At 41.1% G+C, this 26898-nt stretch overlaps 1 protein-coding gene and 1 long non-coding RNA gene across 3 annotated transcripts; both read right to left on the reverse strand.

The window, feature by feature from the left end:
* Positions 1–10705: 10705 nt before the first annotated feature.
* Positions 10706–12953, reverse strand: LOC134287136 (uncharacterized). 2 transcript variants are annotated; one of them, XM_062848816.1, is made up of 3 exons: positions 11045–12953; positions 10914–10983; positions 10706–10836 (listed from the first exon to the last, which is right to left on the reverse strand). In XM_062848816.1, exon 1 carries the CDS (start codon positions 12933–12935, stop codon positions 11163–11165), a length of 1773 nt encoding a protein of 590 aa, XP_062704800.1. In that variant the 5' UTR covers positions 12936–12953; the 3' UTR covers positions 10706–10836; positions 10914–10983; positions 11045–11162. The 2 variants fall into 2 exon arrangements, with proteins under 2 accessions (XP_062704800.1, XP_062704799.1); XM_062848815.1 differs by having other exon boundaries at positions 10914–12952.
* An 851-nt stretch (positions 12954–13804) lies between these two features.
* On the reverse strand, positions 13805–14723 carry LOC134287137 (uncharacterized). Its single transcript, XR_009997055.1, has 3 exons — positions 14142–14723; positions 14011–14080; positions 13805–13933 (listed from the first exon to the last, which is right to left on the reverse strand). It is a non-coding gene; the product is annotated as an uncharacterized LOC134287137 (long non-coding RNA).
* Between the last annotated feature and the right edge of the window lie 12175 nt (positions 14724–26898).

Genomic DNA, 26898 nt, shown 5'->3' on the forward strand with positions numbered 1-26898 from the left:
CATGCTTCACTCCAGCAACGACCCGGATGGGATCGGACAAAACACCGTTGTGCAGTACTCTACACGAAAATGTCTTGTACTGTGCTTCAATGAGGCCGATGATTTTCTCAGGGACACCCTTGTGTCTGAGGGCTTCCTAGATGTTTTCGTGATTGAGATGGTCGAAAGCTTTTTCGTAATCAATGACCACCAGGTAGAGGAATTAATTGATTTGTTCCAGAGTGATACGGAACGTGACAATATGGTCCACACAATCCTGCTTGCAGCCATCGGAGGGTTGCGTCAACCTTCTTCTGTATCCGGTTAAGGATCACTTTGCAAAGGACTTTGAGAACGATACACAGTATCATAATGCCCCGCCAATTATCGCATATAGTCAAGTCACCCTTTTTGGGTATCTTTACTATAATGTTGCATAATAATTGATGCACAACGTAGCGCTCGCACTACGGGGTCAGTATTGAGCATATCAGCTGATATGCTGTCGACCCCCCGGGGCTCTGTTCGATTTCATACTAGGGATGGCTATTTCTATCTCCTGCACTGCGTCGGTGTTGACACGGGTAATTTGTCGAGCCCTTAGCGGATCATGCTGAGGTGTTGATGGCGTGGCCGACACTTGGAAAAGGTTTCCAAAGTGTTCACACCAGCGTTTCAACTGGTCAGTCGCGTTGATCAATAGCTGTGCAGATGTGTCTTTTACGGCCAGCGTTGCATTCATCTTAGTCCCACTAAGATGACGTGAAACATCGCGGTGTTAGCGGATTTCTCGGCTAGGGAGTCCGCCCACGTTCTTTTGTCCCGTCTACATGAGCGTTTCACTTCCTTCTCGAGAGCCGAATTGCGCTGACGGGCTACGGCTTTGGCTCCCCGTGTTTTCGCTTGCTCTATCGCGGCTTTGGCGTTCCTTCGCTTCGCTATTTTCCTCCAGGTGTCATCTGTGATCCACTGCTTTCTTCAAGAGCGTAGCTCACCCAAATTATTCTCACCGGTGGCGATGATGGCGTTCTTGATTGATTTTATATGCTTCCTCCTTCTGGATCTCGCCGATTAAGAGATGATGATCGGACGCAATGTCGGCGCTACGTTTGTTCCGCGCATCAAGAAGGCTCCGTCTCCATTTCCGGCTGATGCAAATGTGGTCGATTTGATTTTCCGTGTCGCCATCACGGGAAAATGGAAAATCATGTCACTTTGTGCACTGGTCGATGAGGAAGAGCGATCCTCTAATCACCATGTCATTGTTGCCACAAAACTCTGCAAACAGTTCTCCATTTTCCAGTTTCGTTTATTTCTCCGAGACCATGGCATATCATGGCGTGCTCATAGTCCGAGTTATCGGAACCAATCTTTGCGTTGAAGTCGCCCATGAGGATCTATTTTATTTTTTTTTTTTTATCAAAGAGATTTTTAGTCCTAGGCTAGATTATCTCGGGACCCACGCTTTACTTCCCTTCCGAAGGAAGAACTCACATTTTGTGCAAGTGTTTTAACCATCACACCAGGTCCGCTCCCATGAGGACCTTGATATCACCTTTCGGAATCTTGTCCACGACAGCATTCAGTAAGATATCACGTTTAAAGAAAATGATTGGCGTTGTAAGAAAACCATATTTTTTTTAAAGCAAAACGCATATTGAGCAAACACATTCCTAGGGGTAATCCTTGAGAAATTTGTGGAAAAATACTGGAAGGACTCTTCGGGACGATTCCTGTGAGATCCTTATGGAGAAATGTTCAAAATACTTTTAAAGAAATAGGTACTCAATAATCGTACATCAATGCTATCGAATCTGAATGCTGTAAGTTCTCAGAGAATTTCTCGGCAATTCCACCATTGAATTATTTCTTATTTTCAATAAAAAAATGTTCCTTCTTTCAATGATTCGTTCAGTATAACCATCTTCAGTTAAAGCGACAAAATCTTTTAACGCTCCGGAGTGACGCTTTAATCGTTGGGGATGATATATTATTTGTCCTTTAATTTTTCCTTTATTGCGCTCACCACGAGCTGGCTCCTATTTAATCCCGCAAAAGTGCTGAAAAGTTAAAGACTACAAAGCCCTGTCCGCTAGGTAAATACCCAGGCGACAACTGCGCGAGGCGAGGTCTTTGCTAAGGAAACACAGCATTTGTTTTAAGAAATGGCGTTATATCCTTGCCCTGCTGATGCTGCTGCTGTCGTCGTGGCGAGTCAACTTCTTCTCGGGGCAGGAGCTTGGAGGAAGGTAGCGTCTTCGTCGTGGTCTCGCACGAGCGCTTCTATGAGAAGATTTTTCCCAGATGTTTCTTGGCTGCGGGAGGGAGATTCAATCTCCAAACGGAAAATCTGCGTGGCAAAAGAAAGATGATTTAATGAATTTGGTGATGAATTTTTCTAATTTAAAATATGCTAATTTTCGTGGCTGTGCTCGAGATTTGTCGAGTTTTTTTTCCTTTTCTTTTTGTGAAGGGTCTACTTTTCTGGAGCCGATGCTTTTTGCTGTTTGGTGGCACTTGAGATTTTTTTTATTTGTTAGAAGTTCCGGTAATTACGGTTTATTTAAAAAAAAAATTCTGTATTACATTTTTTAGTTTGCTTATGATCCTAAGTATTTGTTCTAGTTGCTTGCATCAACAAATATAATATATACATAAAAAATATCGAAAAATATTAATAACAGTTTAAGTTTACATTATTGATGTTATGTAGCTATACTTAGAGAATACATAGTGTAAAGTTGATGAATATTAAAAATGATTTTTTTTGCTGAAGAAAAAAAAAAACATTTATAAATTTTAATTTGCCTAGCACTGATAAAAAATAGTTTTCATGCGTGCATGTTGTAAAGTTTACTTGGAATAATTATTAATACTAAATCGTCAAATGCTTAACTAACATAATTAAAAAAAGTGCACAACATTCAATACCACTTCCAATTTGCACTAGAAGTCACTAATGCGTTTCATCTTGTGGATGTATCGCAACACATTATCTAATACCAACGGGAAACCAACAAGACAAATGAGTCCCTTTTGCTGTCTAACCGCAAAAATTACGACCTTTTCGCAGTTTAAGGGGTCGCAGCACCGTAAAGATAAAAGTTTCCATTCCGGAAACCGCAGTTAGAAATCTGTCGCAAGAAGGGGACCGCACGACTGCTGGGGTGGTGGTGTGGAAGGGATTGATCTGGTCATCGGCTGTCATCAGGGGCCGAGCGCTGCTGAAACAGATTGCAGAGAGGACTCTGGTGGTAAATTGATTTTATTGAAATTGAATTGGATGCTCGTCGGTATCCTTGGTGCAAAGTGTGTGAAGAAGTTAAAAGCTACTGTCATTGTTCCCGGTCGTTTTACACATGTTTCGATTTTCGTTATCGTTTGCTTGCATCAGGTTCGTTTGGGCAAATTGACCACGGGTTAGTTGGAAACTAGATGAGCTGAGCGCGTCCTGGAATGAATCAAGAGAGGGGAAACCAAGTTAATGGAGAACTATTAATTTTCTGTGTTTTACATTTGTGTTGATTGTTGGTGAAATAGAGGACGTGCAAAGCCACAAACGAGCTATTAAAATTATTGTCCGTGTCATTGGGTGATAATTTGGAGAAGAGCACTCAAATTAGGGTAAGTGAAGGATAATAGAAAAGCTTTTACTTTTGATTAGAATGTGGGAGAGAGCTCGAATGAATACAATATGTTAAGAGATTCCTGGTAAATGAAAAAAAAAAACATTTCGGTTGTAACCGTTCGCTTAATTCAATAATTGTTTTTTTTTTCTGGTGGATGATCATCCTCACAGGCATGATCCGCAACTACCGACCTGAAATCTTATACTAAACCACTGCTCACCGTCTTCTACGATTTTCCTATTTCTTTCATATGTCATCCTTGTGAAAAGTGTTAACCGGATTCTTAATATAACATAATGAACTCTTCAATTGATTGTTTCTGTTATAATATACCAAGTCGATTCCAAAATTCCTAATCTTAAAACGTAAACTGTTGGTGATGTGATGACCCATAGGGAACAGATACTCGTTTCATTGAATCAACAATTGGGGTGAGCGTCGACAGCGAACCTTGATATCACAACCTCTCCTTTTTGTCAATGGCTTGCCAGGCTGGAATCTGGACTGCCTGAAAAAAAAAACTGGGAACTGGGAGTCCTCAGGGAATGTTATACAATTGGAAAAACCTTGGATATGTACTCTTAGAAATTTTACATCGATGAAAATAAAAAAATGGTTGGTATGAATAACAAGTAGGCTCAGTGTACCAGTTAGAGTACATCAAATTTGCCATAGTTCATTTTCAACCTTTAACGATGCAAATCAACAAGAAAAAAAAGTGTGAACGAAAGATCACATCCACAAAAGATGATTGCACTCATTCAAACTTCACAATTTTCACAAATTACCTATGATAGAAAAAATAAATCATTTTCCTTAAAATGTTGGCTTCCTTGCACCCTATTTCGCCATAGTGTCCAATTATGTCTAATCCTATAAGGAATGCATGTAAATAGTGCAAAGTGGAACCGAAATTTAAAAAAATATGTCCATAACTGGTACAGGGTTCCTATCATTGGCACACACCGTAATAAGTACTAAAAGTAATTTTGGCTCCGTTTCTATATTTTCCCTGTAAAGTAAGAACACTAATCAATCATTTGACATATCGGCGCATTCGACGGTCTACTTATTTTTGTAGTAATAGGTTTCCTTAAATAGTGCGATAACTGGTATAGGCACCCTAGTGAACTTTACTACTTGTAGATCTACTCAGAAGTAGGGTTCACAGAGTTTACTACATTGAATGATCTGGTTGTTCAAATTAATCTAGAAATACTATTACAAGGATTTTTCCAGAACTTCCGTCAGGGTTTCTTTCTGTAACTTCTTTAGAAATACACCACACAGGATTGTTTCCGCAATTTTCCAAACCATTTTTTTAACCTTCACGTACCCGACCTCCGACAACACATTTAAAAAATGCGGGCATTTATTTAATTTTCATCCGATTTTTTTTAAGTCGCCCTCATTCGATCATAAATTGGTGCAAGTTTATTACACTCAAGTGGCCATGTAATATCCGTAACCATTCTAGAGATATTCTAGATTGTAATGGGGTCAGGGGTTGGGGTGGGATGTTTGTTTTGCCAAATGTCTAAAAGTGATTATTTCGTGTGTTATTTTTTTGGGATGCCCCCGCGCAACGTCTACCAGGTTTTCCGGAGCGGCTATATCACTTCAGTGAAATTTTTCTGCCCCATTCTCTCGTAATCATGAAGAAGCCGTCGCACGGCATGTTTTGGTTGCAAACCAGAAATGTCTTCGATAGATAACACCCTCGGCACGGTAAAGGCTAGGTATGCTGCGCAATTCAGATCCCATTGTGATCCACTAGCCTCTGCCCAGCAACTCCTATCCCTACCTCCACGTGGTACCGGCCGGAACTATGAGCAACCTTAGGGAAGATCGGGTAACCAACCCCGGTGGGAACTTTGGTCGTAGGCTGACAGGGAAGGGGGGGTTTGCTTCGGCAAACCTGAGCGTCTGTTCTCCAGGAAGAGCGGCTCACAACAGCGTCTGATCCCCATGTTAGGGGCTGCTGATCTACGTCCGAGTGCCAGGGAAGGACTCCAAGCTCAACTGTGCACTATGGTCCTCCGGAAAGTAGGGGGTTGGTGTCAGGCCCTACGAGCCAGCCGTAAAAAAACCATTGTAACGGAAAATCAGCAACAGAATAATACGAACCGAGACCAACGGCAACGACCCCAGCGAACAAAAAGGACTTGCGATTGGAAACTCGGTACGTGGAACTGCCGATCTCTCAACTTCATTGGGAGCACCCGCATACTCGCCGATCTACTGAAGGACCGCGGGTTCGGCATCGTAGCGCTGCAGGAGGTGTGTTGGACAGGATCCATGGTGCGAACGTTTAGAGGTAATCATACCATCTACCAGAGCTGCGGCAACACACGCGAGCTGGGAACAGCTTTCATCGTGATGGGTGATATGCAGAGGCGCGTGATCGGTTGGTGGCCGATCGACGAAAGAATATGCAGGTTGAGGGTCAAAGGCCGATTCTTCAAATTCAGCATAATAAACGTGCACAGCCCACACTCCGGAAGTACTGATGATGACAAGGACGCATTTTACGCGCAGCTCGAACGCGAGTACGATCGCTGCCCAAGCCACGACGTCAAGATCATCATAGGTGATTTGAACGCTCAGGTAGGCCAGGAGGAGGAATTCAGACCGACGATTGGTAAGTTCAGCGCCCACCAGCAGACGAACGAAAACGGCCTACGAGCTACGACTCATTGATTTCGCCGCCTCCAAAAATATGGCCATACGTAGCACCTTTTTCCAACACAGCCTCCCTTATCGTTACACCTGGAGATCACCACAGCAGACGGAATCTCAAATCGACCACGTTCTGATTGACGGACGGCACTTCTCCGACCTTATCGACGTCAGGACCTATCGTGGCGCCAACATCGACTCCGACCACTATCTGGTGATGGTCAAACTGCTCCCAAAACTCTCCGTCATCAACAATGTACGATACCGGCAACCGCCACGGTACAACCTAGAGCGACTGAAGCAATCGGATGTCGCCTCAGCATACGCGCAGAATCTCAAGGCCACGTTGCCAGACGAGGGCGAGCTCGATGAGGCCCCTCTAGAGGACTGCCGGAGTACAGTGAAAGCAGCCATCAACGATGCAGCCGAGAGCACCATCGGGTACGTGGAAAGGAATCGACGGAACGAATGGTTCGACGAAGAGTGCAGAACGGTTTAGGAGGAGAAGAATGCAGCGAGGGCGGTAATGCTGCAGCAAGGGACTCGACAGAACGTGGAACGTTATAAACAGAAGCGGAAACAGCAGACCCGCCTCTTTCGGGAGAAAAAGCGCCGCCTGGAAGAAGCGGAGTGTGATGAAATGAAACTGCTGTGCCTTTCCCAAGAAACACGGAAGTTCTATCAGAAGCTCAACGCATCCCGCAACGGCTTCGTGCCGCGAGCCGAAATATGCAGGGATAAAGACGGAGGCCTCTTGACGGACGGACGTGTGGTGATCGAAAGGTGGAAGCAGCAGTTCGATCAGCATCTAAACGGCGTGGAAAACGTAGGCACGGGAGCCCACGGCAACGGAGGAAACGACGACGCCAGTGCAGCGGAGGACGGAAATGAACCAACTCCCACGCTGAGGGAAGTTAAGGATGCCATTCATCAGCTCAAAACCAACAAAGCAGCTGGTAAGGATGGTATCGCAGCCGAACTCATCAAGATGGGCCCAGAAAAGTTGGCCACCTGTCTGCATCGGCTGATAGTCAGGATCTGGGAAACCGAACAGCTACCGGAGGAAGGGGTAATCTGCCCCATTCACAAGAAAGACGACCATTTGGAATGTGAGAACTTCAGGGCGATCACTATTTTGAATGCTGCCTATAAAGTGCTATCCCAGATCATCTTCCGTCGACTGTCACCTAAAACAAATGAGTTCGTGGGAAGTTATCAAGCCGGCTTCATCGACGGCCGGTCGACAACGGACCAGATCTTTACCGTACGGCAAATCCTCCAGAAATGCCGTGAATACCAGGTCCCAACGCATCACCTGTTCATCGACTTCAAAGCGGCATACGACAGTATCGACCGCGCAGAGCTATGGAGAATCATGGACGAAAACGGCTTTCCTGGGAAGCTGACTAGACTGATTAAAGCAACGATGGACGGTGTGCAAAACTGCGTAAGGGTTTCGGGTGAACTATCTAGTTCATTCGAATCTCGCCGGGGACTGCGACAAGGTGATGGCCTCTCATGCCTACTCTTCAACATCGCTCTGGAAGGTGTGATGCGACGAGCCGGGCTTAACAGCCGGGGAACGATTTTCAAAATCCGGACAATTTGTGTGCTTGCGGACGACATGGACATTATTGCAAGAACATTTGGAACAGTGGCAGAGCTGTACACCCGCCTGAAGCGCGAAACAGCAAAGGTCGGACTGGTGGTGAATGCCTCAAAAACAAAGTACATGCTGGTAGGCGGAACCGAAAACGACCGGATCCGTCTGGGTAGTAATGTTACGATAGACGGGGATACTTTCGAGGTGGTGGAGGAATTCGTCTACCTCGGATCCTTACTGACGGCTGACAACAACGTGAGCCGTGAAATTCGGAGGCGCATCATCAGCGGAAGTCGGGCCTACTACGGGCTCCAGAAGAAACTGCGGTCGAAAAAAAATCACCCACGCACCAAATGCACCATGTACAAAACGCTAATAAGACCGATAATCCTCTACGGGCACGAGACATGGACCATGCTCGAGGAGGACCTGCAAGCACTCGGAGTTTTCGAGCGACGCGTGCTAAGGACGATCTTCGGCGGTGTGCAGGAGAACGGTGTGTGGCGGAGAAGAATGAACCACGAGCTCGCTGCACTTTACGGCGAACCCAGCATCCAGAAGGTGGCCAAAGCCGGAAGGATACGGTGGGCAGGGCATGTTGCAAGAATGCCGGACAACAACCCTCCAAGCTGGTGTTTGCAACTGATCCGGTTGGCACAAGAAGGCGTGGAGCGCAGAGAGCACGATGGGCGGACCAGGATGGAGCGTGACTTGGCGAGCATTGGGCGCGACCGAGGATGGAGAGCGGCAGCCACGAACCGTGTATTGTGGCGTACTATTGTTGATTATGTCTTGTCTTAAATGTGATGTTGAACAAATAATTGTATGCATGTATGTAGATAACACCCTCCCGGAATCTGTGCTAGATGTTCCGCGGTGGCCATATGAGTTGATACAGAGTTCACTCTATCGTTTCTGACTCAGTCATTCAAAATCATGAAGATTGATATGTCGCGAAAACCATAAAAGCCCCCAATGAGGCCCCGCGGAACCTGTCACGGGGATCCGGATGGGTCAACTTATTTAAATCTGGTTATCGCAGTTGTGTTTCACTGTCAGTAACAAAAATTTTGCTGAAAATCAAACACAATAACACACGAACTAATCACTTTTAGCCATTTTAGCAACCTCTGACCCAAACTCAATCCAGAATATCCCTGGAATGGATCCGGAAAGTCATTTAGAGTAGTTTCTGAAGTAATTTTGCATATCTTTCTGAACGATTCCCGGGAGAAATCCAGCGAGAAACTTGAAAAAACATCTGAAAAATTCCAGCAGGGACCCCATGATAGTATCTGTACAGTTTTTGAAAAGTATACAAACTTAACTAAAAATTGGTATTCAGGACGAATCACTCAACAAAGCAACATCAATATCATCAACTTAACAAACAAAAATGAAAAACAACCGTCCTGAACCGTTTACAAAACAATTGTGCCCTAGTTTTTCAACTTATATTTACTGCTTTCAGAGATGGCATAACATTTTCTAGACTACAGTACGCGCACTTAGCATGTCGTAGTATCACGTATCAGTAGGTCGGATCCAGAGGCACGTTCTCCTCCATTTGGGAAATTTGTGCCATCGCCGGTGATAAAAACGTAAAGTACCGTCGTTGGGGGTGAGATTGGGTCAAAAAAGGATACTCAAAGATGGTTTGAAATGCAGTTGAAGTCGGAATAACTTTGTATTTGGTATGTACTCTTCTATGTGGTAATGATAGTTTAGCAAGAAAGTATCACATTACATGAATTGCTTTCTAAACTACAAATGATTGAAAATTGACCCACCCCTAAGAGGGGATGAGAATGGGTTAAAGTATTTGAAGTTGCCTATCTTAGAATATAAGTTAATTTTATTGATCAGGTCTAGTAAACTTACTTAAAATATAATGTAACCATGACGAATACAAACTTAGGTAATTTGAAAAGATGATTAATCCACCTAAAAGGGCTAATACAACCGAAAAAAATGTTGAAATTTGATAAAATAACGTTTGTATGTTGTAACACCATTTTTAGCCACCATAATCATACTCATTTCAAGTTTCTACCTCCATGAGAAGGGGGGGGGAGGGTTACAATGAGGGAGGGACGCATTGAAATATTGATTGAAAAAAAAAAACACATGATATTTTTAGTATACTGCATAAAAAATGTTTCACCAAACCCTCCGTTATAAACTCTTATGTACATGATCATTGGCCTCCATATTGCCAAAACGAATCCCTCTATGTCAAGATAGAAGGTCGTTCAAATATTATGTTACACAACATTTCACATTATTAGACCCTCCCTCACAATAACATTTAAACGGATTTTTTAATAAATTTTATATGAGTTCTAGCGCATCGGTAGACTTATTCTTCTTTCTTTAGTGTTTTAAGGTTTTTATAGTCCCGGTGTTTCCTGGATCCCACTACCGTCTGGAAGTATCATGATATTTCCTTAAAATTTCAAAAATGAGTAGAGAAGAAAAGCGTTATTAACCCTAAAGGGGATACCTTCATGGCCTCAGTTTCGTCACCTCGCTGAGTTTGTTCCATCAAAGACGAGCTCTGAAAGGCGCCTGGGGTCCAATGGACCCCAGGTATCCCTTTTAGGGTTAAGTCTGTTGATGCTGGACTAAAGAAACGACTGAGTTTTGATAGCTTTTATTCCTATCGTATGCTTCAAAGTATTCAGTGTTCTTCTCTACGCTAAGTTGTCCACGTATCAACTGCGGCTTCGTGCCAAATTACGTTGCAACTTCAGGTGTTATTTCTTCACGGTTGCACCTGTACACTGGGTCGTCTGACTATATCAACTTGTTATGTATCTAGCGATTTCGACTGATATGAGTACTTTGGATTTACTTTGGTCTGGCTTGCAGTCTTAATAAGTTGGCCTACGAATTTATTATCTTGGCTCCAACGTTTCGATCCCGATTTGGATCTTCCTCAGGGATCTAATTTTATTTGGTTTGCAGACAGAGACATGATACATTAATTATTAAAAGTGGTTTTACATATAACATAAACTTACAAAGAATTATTCGTAGCTGTCCAAAAACATTCAGCCTGTAGTGTTGTCTATGTTTCGTTGTTGCATGGTCCTATGAAAAGTGTTTGTTTTAAGTGTCATATTGTGTGGTTTGCGTCCTAATTTAAACTTACGGTTTGGTGATCTAGTACTACCATTTATACGCCTCCACTGTGTTTTTTCGCCCACAATTCTATATAACACTTTACTCACTGTCAAGCTGTTCAACTTCAATCGTCTTTACTGCCTACGTTATTCGTCATTTTGATTCATTTGTGCTTCATCTATTTCTGTTGTATTGGTGTCAAGATCGTTCCTACTATGTCTGTTTCTGTGTGATAATCTTTTCAGTGTGTGCATGATACCTGTATAACATGTGTGTAACCCGTCTACATCTGTCCGTTTGTTTATGTTTTCTGTTGTCATTATATGGCATATCTCTAATATTGGTAGTCTATTTGTTTTTAAGCTACAATCTAATACATTGGCGTTTTGCAGATCAAATCTGTGGCCTGTGCCAACACAGTGGTTCATCATTGCTGTTCTTTCCCTCAGATTGCTCAGTTTATGTAATTTGTCTGAAGTGTTTTCTATTTGTGTGATTTTGTCCAGGAGATTGACATCAGATTTATGTCCGTATATACGTGTTTGTAACTTATTGGTTGTCATGCCAACGTATTTGGCATCACACTGTTGACAACCAATACAGTAAATTACGTTATTACGCTGATACGTATCTGTCCTCCCTTTCATAGCTTTATATAATGAACCCACTGTGTTGTTGTTATAATGTACTATGCTAATATTGTCAAATTCATTTGATCTCTTAATGTATTGTGTGATCTGCTGTGTTAGCCCTACTATGTATGGAATCGACTTATAAATATTGCTTTGTTGATCGTCATTCTCTGGTTGTGCTGGTGTTGTCATTCTTCTTTCGTTGTGTCGGTTAATTAGTCTATTAATCAACGAGACGGGGTAGTCGTTTAGCTTCAGTATGCTCATCACTGTCTCCTTTTTCTGTTGCTCCGTTTTGATCGTCGAAAGGGTGTTTACCTTTTTGACGAAGTTGTATGCCACATTCATTTTTAGGTGTTTTGGGTGCAGCGAGAAATAGTTTAGGATCCGTCCAGATGCGATCGGCTTCATAAACCAATCTGTGGAGAATGATTGATCTTCGTTGCGGACAACGACCATGTCGAGGAATGGCAGCCTCCCGGCGACTTCGTATTCTACCGTGAATTGCAGTTTTGGGTGATAGTCGTTAAATGCACCCAATACTGTATCTACTTCGTTGGCAGGAATCACGATGAAGAAGTCGTCGACAAACTTCTTCAAGATCGGAATGTGCACATTTAGTTTGGACAACACTGTATCCACCAGTTCGCCAGTGACGATCTCTGCTAGCACCGGTGACAGCGGGCTTCCCATAGCTGTGCCAGCGATTTGTTGGTAGTGTTTTTGTTGGAATACGAAGTAGCTAGCCTCGATGACAAAAACCACGATCTCCAGAAATAGGTCCAGGTTGATGTTAGTGTGTTCCTTTATGTTGTTCCACTGGTTCAGGATGCCTTTCCTCACCAATTCCACCGGGATGTTTGTGAATAATGAAACCACATCAAAGGATACCATTACGTATCCTGGCCCTACAGTGCAGCTGTTGATATACTCACAAAATTCCTCCGAATTCCTTATGCTGTACGTGTTGTTTACGGATTGTTGTAGGATGTTCGAAAGGAATTTGGACAGTGTGTATGTTGGCGCCGTCATCGTAGGGACAACCGGGCGAAGAGGGAGATTAGGTTTGTGGGCTTTTGGTTGACCATATATCCTCGGGCTAACCGCTGCCCTAGATTTGAGGCACCTCGCAGTGCGTTCATCGATCAAACCAAGGTTCTGCAGTCGTACTACAAGTGCGTTGTTCTGGTTCTGGAACTTCGTTGTTGGGTCACGGTCTAGCTTCTTGTAGGTTTCGGAATCCTCCAATAGCTCCAACATTTTTGCTTCGTAGTTAGCGCGAAGCATAACTACTGTACGATTTCCTTTGTCCGAAGAGAGGACGCATATCTCCGGATTGTGTTTTAGAAAACGATTGGTCGCTTTTAATGCACTCGTGCAGAATCGGGAGGATAACGATAGATTCGTATTGATCCTGGAGTTGTTAATGTGATTTTGTATGATGTTAGAGACACCAGCTCGGATGTTGTTTTGAACAGAGCGATCTGGGTTACATTTGTAGATGTCTTCTAGGTCAGCAATAAGGTGGAAATATGATGTATTTCGGATGTTCTGCGGTACAGCGAATTTGGGTCCTAAACTCAGAAGAACTTGGGTTTCTTTTGGAATTTGGACCCCAGTTGAGTTCAACAAAGCTTTTTCGTTAAACGATACCATGGCGGAAGATTCGACAGCCTTATTGAAAATCCGGTTGTATTTCTTCTGGGTTTTAGATCTGTACCGTCCTAACCTGGCGTGGTATGCCTGGTCCTCCAGGAAGAAGAACTGTCCGTATATTTCCCCATTAGTGGATTGTACAATTCCTCGTCGTAATGACGATTGTTCGTTCGTCAATGTGCTGATAGAATGGAACGTTTGTTGAATCTCGACATTCAACACTGATTTTTGGAAGCGTTCGACAATTCTTTGTAGTTTGGGAATGTATGGACTTCGTTGTTCTAGTAGAGAGAAGGTACACCGGAACAAATTGGTGATGTGAGCCGGTGTAACGCCACTTTTGCGACATGCGATCAAGAATTCCTTCCTTGAGATCATGCTCGCAAGTTTTCTATTGTTGTTAGCGTAATCTTTGAAGAGTCTGTGAGTGTGGGGGCCGAATGTACTATTGATCATACCATAGAAACCGATTCCCGCAATATCTGCCATGCTTGAAGTATCTAGCGATTTCGACTGATATGAGTACTTTGGATTTACTTTGGTCTGGCTTGCAGTCTTAATAAGTTGGCCTACGAATTTATTATCTTGGCTCCAACGTTTCGATCCCGATTTGGATCTTCCTCAGGGATCTAATTTTATTTGGTTTGCAGACAGAGACATGATACATTAATTATTAAAAGTGGTTTTACATATAACATAAACTTACAAAGAATTATTCGTAGCTGTCCAAAAACATTCAGCCTGTAGTGTTGTCTATGTTTCGTTGTTGCATGGTCCTATGAAAAGTGTTTGTTTTAAGTGTCATATTGTGTGGTTTGCGTCCTAATTTAAACTTACGGTTTGGTGATCTAGTACTACCATTTATACGCCTCCACTGTGTTTTTTCGCCCACAATTCTATATAACACTTTACTCACTGTCAAGCTGTTCAACTTCAATCGTCTTTACTGCCTACGTTATTCGTCATTTTGATTCATTTGTGCTTCATCTATTTCTGTTGTATTGGTGTCAAGATCGTTCCTACTATGTCTGTTTCTGTGTGATAATCTTTTCAGTGTGTGCATGATACCTGTATAACATGTGTGTAACCCGTCTACATCTGTCCGTTTGTTTATGTTTTCTGTTGTCATTATATGGCATATCTCTAATATTGGTAGTCTATTTGTTTTTAAGCTACAATCTAATACATTGGCGTTTTGCAGATCAAATCTGTGGCCTGTGCCAACACAGTGGTTCATCATTGCTGTTCTTTCCCTCAGATTGCTCAGTTTATGTAATTTGTCTGAAGTGTTTTCTATTTGTGTGATTTTGTCCAGGAGATTGACATCAGATTTATGTCCGTATATACGTGTTTGTAACTTATTGGTTGTCATGCCAACGTATTTGGCATCACACTGTTGACAACCAATACAGTAAATTACGTTATTACGCAATACATTAAGAGATCAAATGAATTTGACAATATTAGCATAGTACATTATAACAACAACACAGTGGGTTCATTATATAAAGCTATGAAAGGGAGGACAGATACGTATCAGCGTAATAACGTAATTTACTGTATTGGTTGTCAACAGTGTGATGCCAAATACGTTGGCATGACAACCAATAAGTTACAAACACGTATATACGGACATAAATCTGATGTCAATCTCCTGGACAAAATCACACAAATAGAAAACACTTCAGACAAATTACATAAACTGAGCAATCTGAGGGAAAGAACAGCAATGATGAACCACTGTGTTGGCACAGGCCACAGATTTGATCTGCAAAACGCCAATGTATTAGATTGTAGCTTAAAAACAAATAGACTACCAATATTAGAGATATGCCATATAATGACAACAGAAAACATAAACAAACGGACAGATGTAGACGGGTTACACACATGTTATACAGGTATCATGCACACACTGAAAAGATTATCACACAGAAACAGACATAGTAGGAACGATCTTGACACCAATACAACAGAAATAGATGAAGCACAAATGAATCAAAATGACGAATAACGTAGGCAGTAAAGACGATTGAAGTTGAACAGCTTGACAGTGAGTAAAGTGTTATATAGAATTGTGGGCGAAAAAACACAGTGGAGGCGTATAAATGGTAGTACTAGATCACCAAACCGTAAGTTTAAATTAGGACGCAAACCACACAATATGACACTTAAAACAAACACTTTTCATAGGACCATGCAACAACGAAACATAGACAACACTACAGGCTGAATGTTTTTGGACAGCTACGAATAATTCTTTGTAAGTTTATGTTATATGTAAAACCACTTTTAATAATTAATGTATCATGTCTCTGTCTGCAAACCAAATAAAATTAGATCCCTGAGGAAGATCCAAATCGGGATCGAAACGTTGGAGCCAAGATAATAAATTCGTAGGCCAACTTATTAAGACTGCAAGCCAGACCAAAGTAAATCAACTTGTTATGAATTCACCGTTTACAAATGGAAGAAATATAGTCAACCCAATTCAACAAATTATAGGGGAACTTACGTATTTTCGGCAGTTTTGTTCTCTTCGTCATGGGTCCAACCACTACAAGTGGTTGAAAAAGCGTTGCCTGTACGATAGGCAAACAGTTTCAAACAATAAACAAATCGCTTTCGCTCTTCGTACATATGTACAACAGAGATGGTTATATTTGCGGTTTAGGGGAAGATGATATAGATCGATGAGATTAGAATTGAACCTTATGACAACTAAGTTGCTGGGTCATTAATTGGCTCGGTAGCTTAGTTGGTAAAGCACTTGTCTAGCGAATAAGGGTCGTGAGTTCAAATCTCACCTGAGCTGTGGATTTTTTCTCAATTTAACCAATAATTTACCCATCTGTACATATGTACGTTGAGTTATTTGAATATTTGTGATTTTTTTTATGGTACCGTAAACCGGGGTCAAATTGATCAGCGGGGTGAAATTGATCACTCGGGTACTACATTGTAATTCCATACTAGGAACTCTTAAGCGTCGTAATGATCTTAAACTTTTTACGTCATCTGATTCGTAGATATCTAGAGATGAGTGTAGACTTTTAATTTTTTAGAAAATGTTAGTTTTGCCTTATTTTTTCAAGGAATTTGCAAAGTATTTCTCAATTAGCTGAAATCATTGCTACTAAACAATCAATTGCCAATAGGACTTCCCGTGAATTCTCTGTTTTAACATTTTTGACGAGCCTTGGTAGAGATGTAATGCAGCTAATCAGAAAATGAAATAGTTATAAAAAGTTCATTTTATGAAGAAATAGTCATTTTTTGTGATAGAAATCACTTATTTTAAATGAAATTGCCTACCTTTAGGCGTTTAAGGGGGAAATTTCAAAATATAATTTTGCATTTAAAGTAATAAGTTCACTAGTTGTATGATTTTAAACGCGTTATTCGGTTTTAGAAGAGCAAAATTAAGCGGTGAAGGAAATTTTCCTTTCCAACCGATGCTTAATTGTATACTGATCAATTTCGCCCCAAAGTGGCATTCCCAATATTTTGATATTTGAAGTTATTAACTTAAAGTTTAAATTTGTTGAACAAAATTCTGTAGCATGATTCCATGGAGATCCACTGGGTACTGGTTTTACAGAAATTCTTATGCCAATATTTGAACAGGCACTGATGTTATCCGCAAAAGTTGTTTTAAAGTGATCAATTTGACCCCGGATTACGGTAGCTGCATAACCTCTAAAGCTCCGTGGTACGCCTTTCCCTCTTTGATATCGCGCATTTTGACGGAATGGCGATTGAAAAACCTCGAAAATTTTAGATTTTCCAAAACTTCAAATCAATGCCCCTCTCTCTCTTTTAGGAGGGAGTGGGTCAAAACTTCAGATTTATGAGTTTCTAGTAGGGAGCAATCAGAAAAGGTGAAATTTACAGCTGGGCAGAACAAAAGTTGATTTTTTGTCGGACCGTGTCATTTACAATAAGTACAACTGCTTTATTGTGATGACATATTGAATTGTAAATCGTGTATCCTTCGGGTTGAAAGAAAAGGTATGGGGCATATGGAATTATCTCAACACCCGCTTAAGAAGTCGATTGAAAATAAAATATAATGGTTCCTCGACACTGATGAAGTCTGTAAATAGCAGACAAAATAGGCCTACCTGTCCGAAGATAAGCAAAGTAGAGGAATAAAAAAGAAATTGGCTCGTCTTTTTTCTAGTTTTCCTTAAACAAATCATATTTTAGTTTATCTTTTGCAAAAGTGAATAGTGAATGTTCGTCGGTCAAACCCGAACCCATAAAAATCTCAATAAACCCGACCAGACCCCGAGTCCAAAAATAACAGTTAAATATATCGTGTATGGCAAATAAAGCATTTTTAAAGTATCCAATTTTCTACAGTGGTAAACCCGACCATACCCTGTAACGTTTTGACGTTTTTATTTTTTTTAAGCAAAATTGTTTTTGCTTTAAGGTTAGTTTATTGTAAATATTTTGTTTTAGTAATTAATGAACTGCATTGAAAAACGCTTTGACGTTTTTCTCTTTTTAAGTAAAATCACGCTTTGAATTCATTTACAGAAATATGCCATAAAGTAATTATCGCTATAAAATAAATTGTTTAGATTAGATTCGACATTCAAATTCAGTAACAAATTTTGAAAACGACGTATAATCAATGGTGTAGCATTGATTAAACGTCGTTTTCAAAATTTGTTACTGAATTCGTCTTGACTTTGCTCGTGTGAATAAGAAACTAAAGCTATACGTGTATGTTGGTTTGTGTCTCGGCTAAGCCAGCTGCTATAAAAATGACGTAGTGAGTGCAGTGATGGCTCCTAAATATAGGGGATTCTGGTGTAATACGCACCACTTAAGGAAGATGCGTCCAAATGCATATAAAAAGGCAATAATTTATTGGTTTAATGCATGCATTCATTGCATATACTTTCATTCTAAGAGAAACCAAACAAAATTTCAGCCTTAATACAGTTCAGCTCTTGAAAATAACGTTTTTTGTAAAGACTAACATTACGGCTTCGTATGTTTATGCGGGGCAGTATGCACCCTTGCTCGGGGTAAAATGCACTACAACAATGGGGCAGGATGCACTCAAACAAAGGGGCAAGACGCACCACAACATTGAGGCAAGATGCACCGTCGAGTTTAGAAATCTTTTTACTTCTTAGACAAAATGCATGTTTTATAAGGTTTTAAGACAAACAATAGCTCAATTTTGTTTGCGATTACTTACAGAGCACTCATAGATATTATTACAGCTTGTTTACTACAGGTGCGTTTTGCCCCAACCAATGGAGTGCATATTGCCCCAATCAATAGCAAAAAATAAAATAGTTTAAAACATATAATTTACGTAGATTACTGTTTAAGTTATTTTTCCTATGCTTAGCATTGCCCTCAATGAACTGAATAAACACAACAGCATTAGATGTTTGGTCGGTTTTCACCATCAAATCATCAACGATCGGGAAAATTACATCAGAATCGTGCTTTTCAATTTTATTCATTTTTCTCACTAATTACGTAACGCAGATATGTAAAATTCTCCAGATGCTCATTTATTAAGACGTTCTATTAGACTGATAAGGTTTCAAAGCTCTAAAACCGATAATCCCTGAAAAACAAAGGGGGTGCGTTTTGCCTCGACAGTGCGTATTACCCCAGATGCCCCTACATAACTCATGTAAACCATCTTGACGAACCTAGAAATGCGCCAATAATTTAGATCGCCATTCGAATTCTTCGTTGGCGCGATTATTCGAATAATAGGGGATTGTTTAAGAAGTTTATTTAAGGGAAAATTGACCAAAGCTCGATCATTTCGTTCATCATAAGGCTGGTGTGTGGAAGTAATCGCGGTTTTTTAGTATCGATAAGTGCAGTATATCAGATCAATCTGAGCCCTTCGTTTCCGTACCGAAGGTAATTTTGTGTAAAAAAGTGAATTCGTGGAAAGTGTTTAAAACGGTTTTTGTGTCTTTTTTCGTTAATTTAGTAAAATTGTACGTGGTTTCCGGTCAGATAGACCGTGGTTATTTTTGCGATTCTTCTACGTTTCGTATTTTGGATTCGTACAAAAAGGTAAAGTTAGTTTAAGGAATTTAACTTGACAAGTGACTAATTTAGACTATTCGCGTTGGACTATTTCCAGCGCCAAGGCGCTTTTTATTGTACGGGCTGGAATCAATTTGTGTGACAAGCGGAGTCAATTAGGGGTTACCCGTGGCGTCCCTGGCGCCCTTCTCGTCCGAGGTACTCGGACGGACATTTTGAGCTCGGGAATCCGCAAAGGCCCGCCTTTCGAGGTAGCTAAACGGAGCGAGGTGAAGTTCGTTAAATAGCGAACGAAGTTCTCCGGCGGTCGCCAATAGCCGTCGTTAAAGTCCACCTCACGCTACAACCCCCTAGTGGACAGAGTACCGAGAGCACGGTCCGCGTACGTAGCCAAGTATCGTGCGTAGGACCGGATCCTATCCGAAGGCGAGGAGTTTCATTTCATCGCGTACGGTGAAACCCACAAGGAGAAGCCGTGCGAAGGGTACGTTGGCTCTTTGTCCCGAGGAGACGGTCACAACCCGGGAAGCTCGACAATCCGTCGTAGCGAAAGCTCTCGAGGAATCGACAAATCGGAAGCCTTCCGTCCAGCCTCCACCTCCTCCGCACCGATATTTCGGCCATACTCCCGAGCTCTAGAGTTCATCGCTGCCGCCATCACAACAGCGACAGCGGCCAAGCATCGTCATCATCATTGCTACAGGGATCTACCACCGCAACAGGCATCCCTCGTCCAGCTCCGGCAAGCGCCGGAACCGTTCGTCGTCGGAGGACGACGAGACAACGCTACAGGGTAACAAAACCTGCGCAGGTACGTGGAAACCTTATTTCATGGCCATGATTGTTTCCATTTTTTCCAACCCGTAAACTTGTGTAAATAAAAGGTCCAACCCGAATTAGTTTATTCCGAATCGTTAATGAAATCTAGTTTGCAATTGTGAAAATTTTAGAATAAATCCGTTTTAAATAGTTGAATTGAAATTTACTTTTTTACAATAATTTAAATCTCTACGGTTGAGGTAAATTTACCCTCTGAACTTCCACCGTCTATCCCAAGCGAACGAATCGAAAGAGCCTAGGTCGGGGTTTTCTTTATCGTAAGTGGGCAGGGTAAGGTGGCGTATTTCCGGGTTCGTTGGATAATAGTGAAGCCGTTCACGAGTCCCCTGAGGGAAAAGTCTTCAAAGTCGGGCAAAGTCAAAACGACAGGTGGTCTCTCGAGTTTCGGGAGTGGCGCTTAAGCCATCTTGTTTCAAAAACCTCGTGATTATTCTTGAACGGTTACAACCCGTACCCGAAAGTTTGGAATTTTTTCAAACCCGGACCCGACCCGTATTCATCATGTTTAGGTTAGGTCGGGTTTCAGGTCTGAAAACCCGAAACCCGGCCTAGTTCACGGCGTTGCGTTGGTTGGAGATGTCTGATTGGTGTAGATTAATGGGTTATATGTATGTATATGTTGAGGTGCGTGAAGATAAGAAAAAGTTTGTTCGTTTGTAAAAATGTATGAAATGTGTATAATTAGCTTAAGATCATGAAAAAATAGTACATACTAACTACCAAAGTTATGCCATTTTCTGTGAAAGGTGTTTACTATAGTACACTGAACTACAAATCAACCCAAATTTAAGTTGTTTTGACGCAATCCCGGTCTTCCGTGGAATAACTCAAATTTGCGTTAAACAGCGAAAGTGGTGAGTGAGTAGTTCTCGTTTGAGAGCGGCAAAAAAATTAACCCAGTGGTAAGTTATTTTCACCCAACGGAGGCCTCAAATGACGCAAATTTGGGTTAATTCAAGAAAACCCAAATTTGGCTTCTTCCACGGAAGAGCAGCGGATGCGTCGGTGCTTCTCTCTTTATTTTCGACAACATTGCGGTGGGGCGAGGGAGAAAACAACCCAACTTTGAGTTAAAACTTTAAGCAGTTTAGCCAAATTTGAGTTTTTAAAACTTATTCTTTGGGTTATAATATTTTTCCGTGTATATTAAAAAGTGGTTTTATTTTTCAATTGGGAAATATCACTTTTTCCATCAAAAAAATGTATGAAAAAAAAATAACACTGATATGATTTTTTTTAAATGTTGATCGTTCGAGGACACGAAACATGAATAACGAATACTTAAAAAAAAATGGGTTGAGATCGGTTGAGAACTGCATCCACAATCGTAGTCACCTCATCGACGTTTTTGGAGAAACGCGATTCCGAGATAATTTCAAGTTTACACTACGCGCCTGTAAGAGAACGAGGCCCAAAACGCTATATCTTTCTTTCTACTACTTGGATCTCTATGAAAATTTGACACAGAATTCATACAAACCCATACTTTAAGATAAAAGAAGAAAAATCGATTAAGGCAAGAAGTTCAAATAAGTTTCCTATCAGCTAACTTCTCGCAGGATCTCTTACTTCCTTCAGCAGCTTTGTTTTGGAATCAAATTATAAACACACCAGCACACTGGGCAAGTAACCCAAGCAAACGCACATTCATATTTTCAATGATTTTGCTCGGAATCATTAACGAGTTCCGGCCCACTGCGCAAATTTATGCTGGCCTAGAGTAATCTCACAGAAAATTTCGCGTGAGAGTAAGCAGGCCAGTATAAATTCGTGCAGTAATCCATTGGAAAAGCATGGACTTAAAATACTTGACTAATAATCACCTTTATTCAAACTGTACGATGATGTTTGAATAGAGAAAAAATAACAAATTTGCCACTGACAAAGTTTGCTATGATGTACTGTAGTATAAAAAGCAAGCCAAGCATTATATGTGTCTAACTTTTTGTCAAAGGGATTAATTACCTCAACCAGGGCTGAAATATTCATTTCGTCATATCTAAATTCAATCACCTACAGCTCTTTTTAGAAGCTGAACCTGAGAATATGGTATATGAAAAACTTGTGCGGCTAGACCAGTTCTGCAAGAAAGTCACGAAAAAATTGCTATTTTTCGAACATTTTATGTAAATGTCACGGACTACCTTCGAAAAATGCCAATGATATTCACGGTGTATATTATTTGGCATTTTTCAAAAGTGGTCCGTGACATTTACCTTATATATTCGAAAAATAGCGGTTTTTCCGTGACTTTCTTGCAGAACTGGTCTAGCCACACAAGTTTTTCATATTACCATATTCTCAGGTTCAGCTTGTATAATGAGCTATAGGTGGTTGAATTTAGATATGACGAAATTAATTTTTTGCAATTTCTCATCGTAATAGGCTGTCTGACAGGAAAAGGCCTATTTTCCCACACCAAATAAACAGTGCTGTAATCTTGGCTGTAATGGTTCATTACAGCACTGATTTGCGTTGCGTAATGAACCATTACAGCACTGTTTTCAGTTTTGATCAACTTCTTGATGCTTTCTCGACGCAGTTCTGAAAAATTGTGACAACTGCACAGTATAACCTGCTATGATCAGATTTTATTAAGCAAGGCTATGAATATCAGTGTGCAGTTTGATGGAAAAGTTTTGTTAAAAACTAACCTCAAGCGGTGATTTATGAAATTGCAAAAAACGTTGTACGCAACTCGGTGCAGAACTCGACTTTTACAGCACTCGTCGTAATTATTCAACTCGGCAAGCATCGTTGGATAAATGTACGACTCGTGCTGTTTAAATCTTCATTCTGCACCTTGTTGCGTAAACTACTATTTCAGCACTGCTCCAAAATTATTTGCCGACGATACGTCTTTATTCTATCCCAACGCTGATCCAAGATCGATTATTTCAATTGCATGTTCGAATTGCAAATATGGTCAAACTATATTTGTCACCTCACTAGTTACTAAAATTACAAAATTGTCTGTGCCAAAGACAGCAATTTCTCGATGAATTTCATGTTGGGAGTATCGCACAGTGGACAACACAACAGCGGACGGAAAACGAACGGCGGACGGATTTCACGGACCGGGACGAAAACAAAACACCGGTGTACTTCTTAACAGTACTCGAACGAATGATTTATTCACTATATTTACAATAACAATAACAACATTCGACAACACACACTCATGGTGTGTCTACATTACATAAAAGTCGTCTCGATGTGAGGGTTGTCTGATTGCAACATTTCACATACACTCAACACGCCCCCTCAAGTCGACAACCCGAGTACTAATCACAGTCTCTATCACAGATCTATCAATGACAGTCAATTACAAACAAAAAAATCGAAAACTTGGTCTCTCACAAGCTCTTTACATCATCTGAACTTCAGTCTTGTCAAGTTCTACAAAACAGACCACCGCTTCTAAAACACATTTACGGCATCAAACGTCTAAAAAACAATTTTTCTTCACTCGGCCGTTTCTGCTCACCAGAGGTCACAAAGCTTTCTCATTGCTACGTCATGCTGCCAGCCATCTTCTTTCTTCTTCCTAACGCTCGCTCTCCATTTAAGATGTACTCGTACTGATCAGCATGGCTGCAGCCTCCTTATCTTTTCACTAACACGAAACGTCCAACACATATTGTTTACCGTTATACTGACCAACGGCCATCGCCACCCCGTTTCTCACTATGTGTGTCCTGTCGCCGACGAACCTAACCTCCAATCCCGCTCTTGTCACGCGATTCACTGACAGTATATTACAGCTCAATCCAGGGAGGTACAAAACATTCCGAACTTCGCATTTCTTCTTCTTATTTCCAACTGTCGCGTACAGGACCACATCACCACAATAGTCTGCTTTCAGCTTTTCGCCGTTCGCTACCAGCACTTCCACAGATCGTTTCAACCGGCGCATCTCACTAAATATGCTGGAATCCTTCGTCATGTGGTTTGTCGCTCCGGAATCCAGGATCCACTCCGCATTCCCCAGCACTTTTTCTTCTTTCTTCGACGCCAAAAATACAACATCCGCACGATCCGAGCGGCGGTCCTCTTCATCTGCTACATTCGCTTCACTGTTTCCAAATTTTCTCCGCCTATGCTCACTCGGATCGGAATCCGCTAACAGCCGCACACGACAATCGCCACGCTTGTGCCCGAATTTGCCACACCGAAAACAAGTAATCTTCCTCCTGGTGTGCCTGCTCACCATGGCAACGCCGTCACCATCGCCATCATTCCCCACAAGATTTCTTCTTTTTAAGTCTACATCTAGTAACCGCTTTTTTACAAAAGCCATCGTAACACCACCAGGAAGCGTCTCAATCGCAGTCACCACCGAATCGAACGACGACGGGAGGGCCAACAACAAGTGACAAATCGCATCCGAGTCTTCTACTGCTGCACCACTTTCTTTCAACTCGCGAATCAGCCTATCGAATTGCAACAAGTGTTCCGGCAAACTAACACCCGCCCCCTCAACGTAACGCAAGGTGAGGAGCTGTTTTCTCACAAAAAGTTGCCCGGCAACACCGCGACGCTCAAACACTGCCCTAAGCGTATCCCATATTCGCTTCGGGGTCGCGCAATCCTTCACCAACTCGAGCTGATTATCAGCGATGGCCGAAATTATTAGCGCCTTGCACTTTTTCTCAGCACCACTTCGCACAACCATTTGCTTTTTCTTCGCTGCTTTCACTTCAACCGTATCGGCAGCCATCACTTGCAAATCTTCCATTTCGGCAATTTCCCGGTGCACACAATCCAGCAAATCGTACGTGTCCAACACGGTCTCCATCCGGAACTTCCAATTGTGGAAGCCGGTACCGTCGAACGCGGCGATTTTCATTTTCTCGTCCATGTCTGGGACCCACAACCTGTTGGGAGTATCGCACAGTGGACAACACAACAGCGGACGGAAAAACAGGTTGTGGGTCCCAGACATGGACGAGAAAATGAAAATCGCCGGTGTACTTCTTAACAGTACTCGAACGAATGATTTATTCACTATATTTACAATAACAATAACAACATTCGACAACACACACTCATGGTGTGTCTACATTACATAAAAGTCGTCTCGATATGAGGGTTGTCTGATTGCAACATTTCACATACACTGAAAAACAAGAAAACCCAAATTTGAGTATTTTTAAACTCACTTTTGAGTTCTTTTTTGCATCCTCTTTCATTCGCTCTCTTTGTTGTTGTCAAAGAAAGAATAGCAAAACAACCCAACTTTGAGAGTTCGATGCGGGAAGCCAAAATTGAGTAAGTGACATAGAACCGAAAGTTGAGTAAATTTAACTGACGGTTGAGTAAAAAAAACTTCGACTTTAGGTACATTGACCGAATACGCCTAAATGCAAACTACCCACCTCAGCATCAACTCCATCAACTCAAAATTGGCTTCCCGCACGCAACCTCGAAGTTGGGTGGATTGAACTCACTTTTGGGTACTTTTGTTTCTCCGTGTACACTCAACATTTCAACTATCACTTTGATTTTGCTCCTTCGGTACAAGGCATGACTGGAGAAGTTACTTACGACAATAAATATTTACTTACATGCTAATAGAAAATGGAAAACCTCTTCTCGTATGGAAATCTTTTCCATCCGTCTATCGGCGACGTGGCACTAGTAAAAGGTTCGAAGTGTACCGTGAAGAAGATTATATTGAGTTTTTTTTTATATTCGTTGCTTCATCAATGAACCTTTTTTCACCGGCATCCAAGAACCAATCATCAAGCAAATTTATACGGTAAAATCATGCAATGTATTTCGGAGAAGAAGAAAAAATCGCTCACACGCCGTGTGTGAGGAATCGACCTTTTTGCCTGCCGATTGCATTTGACTAGCCGAGAAATTGCTTTTCCCTGGAGTGAGGTCAATATTTACATTTTAACAGCTTGAGTAATTGAACGATATTTAAAATAACGTGGGATGAAGCAATATCATCTCAATGTGATTGGTGTGCTATTTTATTAGGAAAAATCGTATGCGCGTGGGTAGAATAGCCGAAAGTTGCGTGAGATATTTGATATTATATTAGATACAACAATTCAACATTGTTGATGACAATGGTCATAATTCATTTGGTTTGAATTTTTTAAATTCCATTAGCCGTCTAAACTAATCTAAGTTCACAGATATACAGGGGATACTCAAAATAACTGGGACAGGTAAAATTTTCACTTTTTAAAAAATGTTCAACTCGCTGTAACTTTTCGAAAAGGGCATCAAATATTCTCAAATTTTTACTGTCAGTTCATCAACTAGTTGTGTATCAGTGGTCAACATTTGGGAAAGGTCGAACCATTCTACACAAAGTTATAAAGGTTCTAGAAAAAGTTATAATTATCCGATAGCCAACTTTGAATTGTTATATCTCCGGATTCAATGAACCGAATGCAATGAAATTTTGATCATTTATGACTAATATAATGAACTTTGGGAAACAGTTTACTTAATTTGAAATTATTAATAAGAAAAAAAGTTATGGCGTTTAGAATAAATGTATGTTTTTTTAGTATATTTATCTATTTTTCATATGCATCCCATCACTTTTTCAATTTAATGCCGGTTATTTTGTTACTTCCTTTCAAAACATATTCATATTGAAGTTAATTAGAGGGAATTTAAATGAACTATAATTACTATCTCGAGTTTTGAAACGATGATGAAATTTAGGATAAATTGGTGATATATTAGAAAA

Source organism: Aedes albopictus, chromosome 2 (genome assembly GCF_035046485.1).
Source record: "Aedes albopictus strain Foshan chromosome 2, AalbF5, whole genome shotgun sequence".
Classification (NCBI taxonomy): domain Eukaryota; kingdom Metazoa; phylum Arthropoda; class Insecta; order Diptera; family Culicidae; genus Aedes; species Aedes albopictus.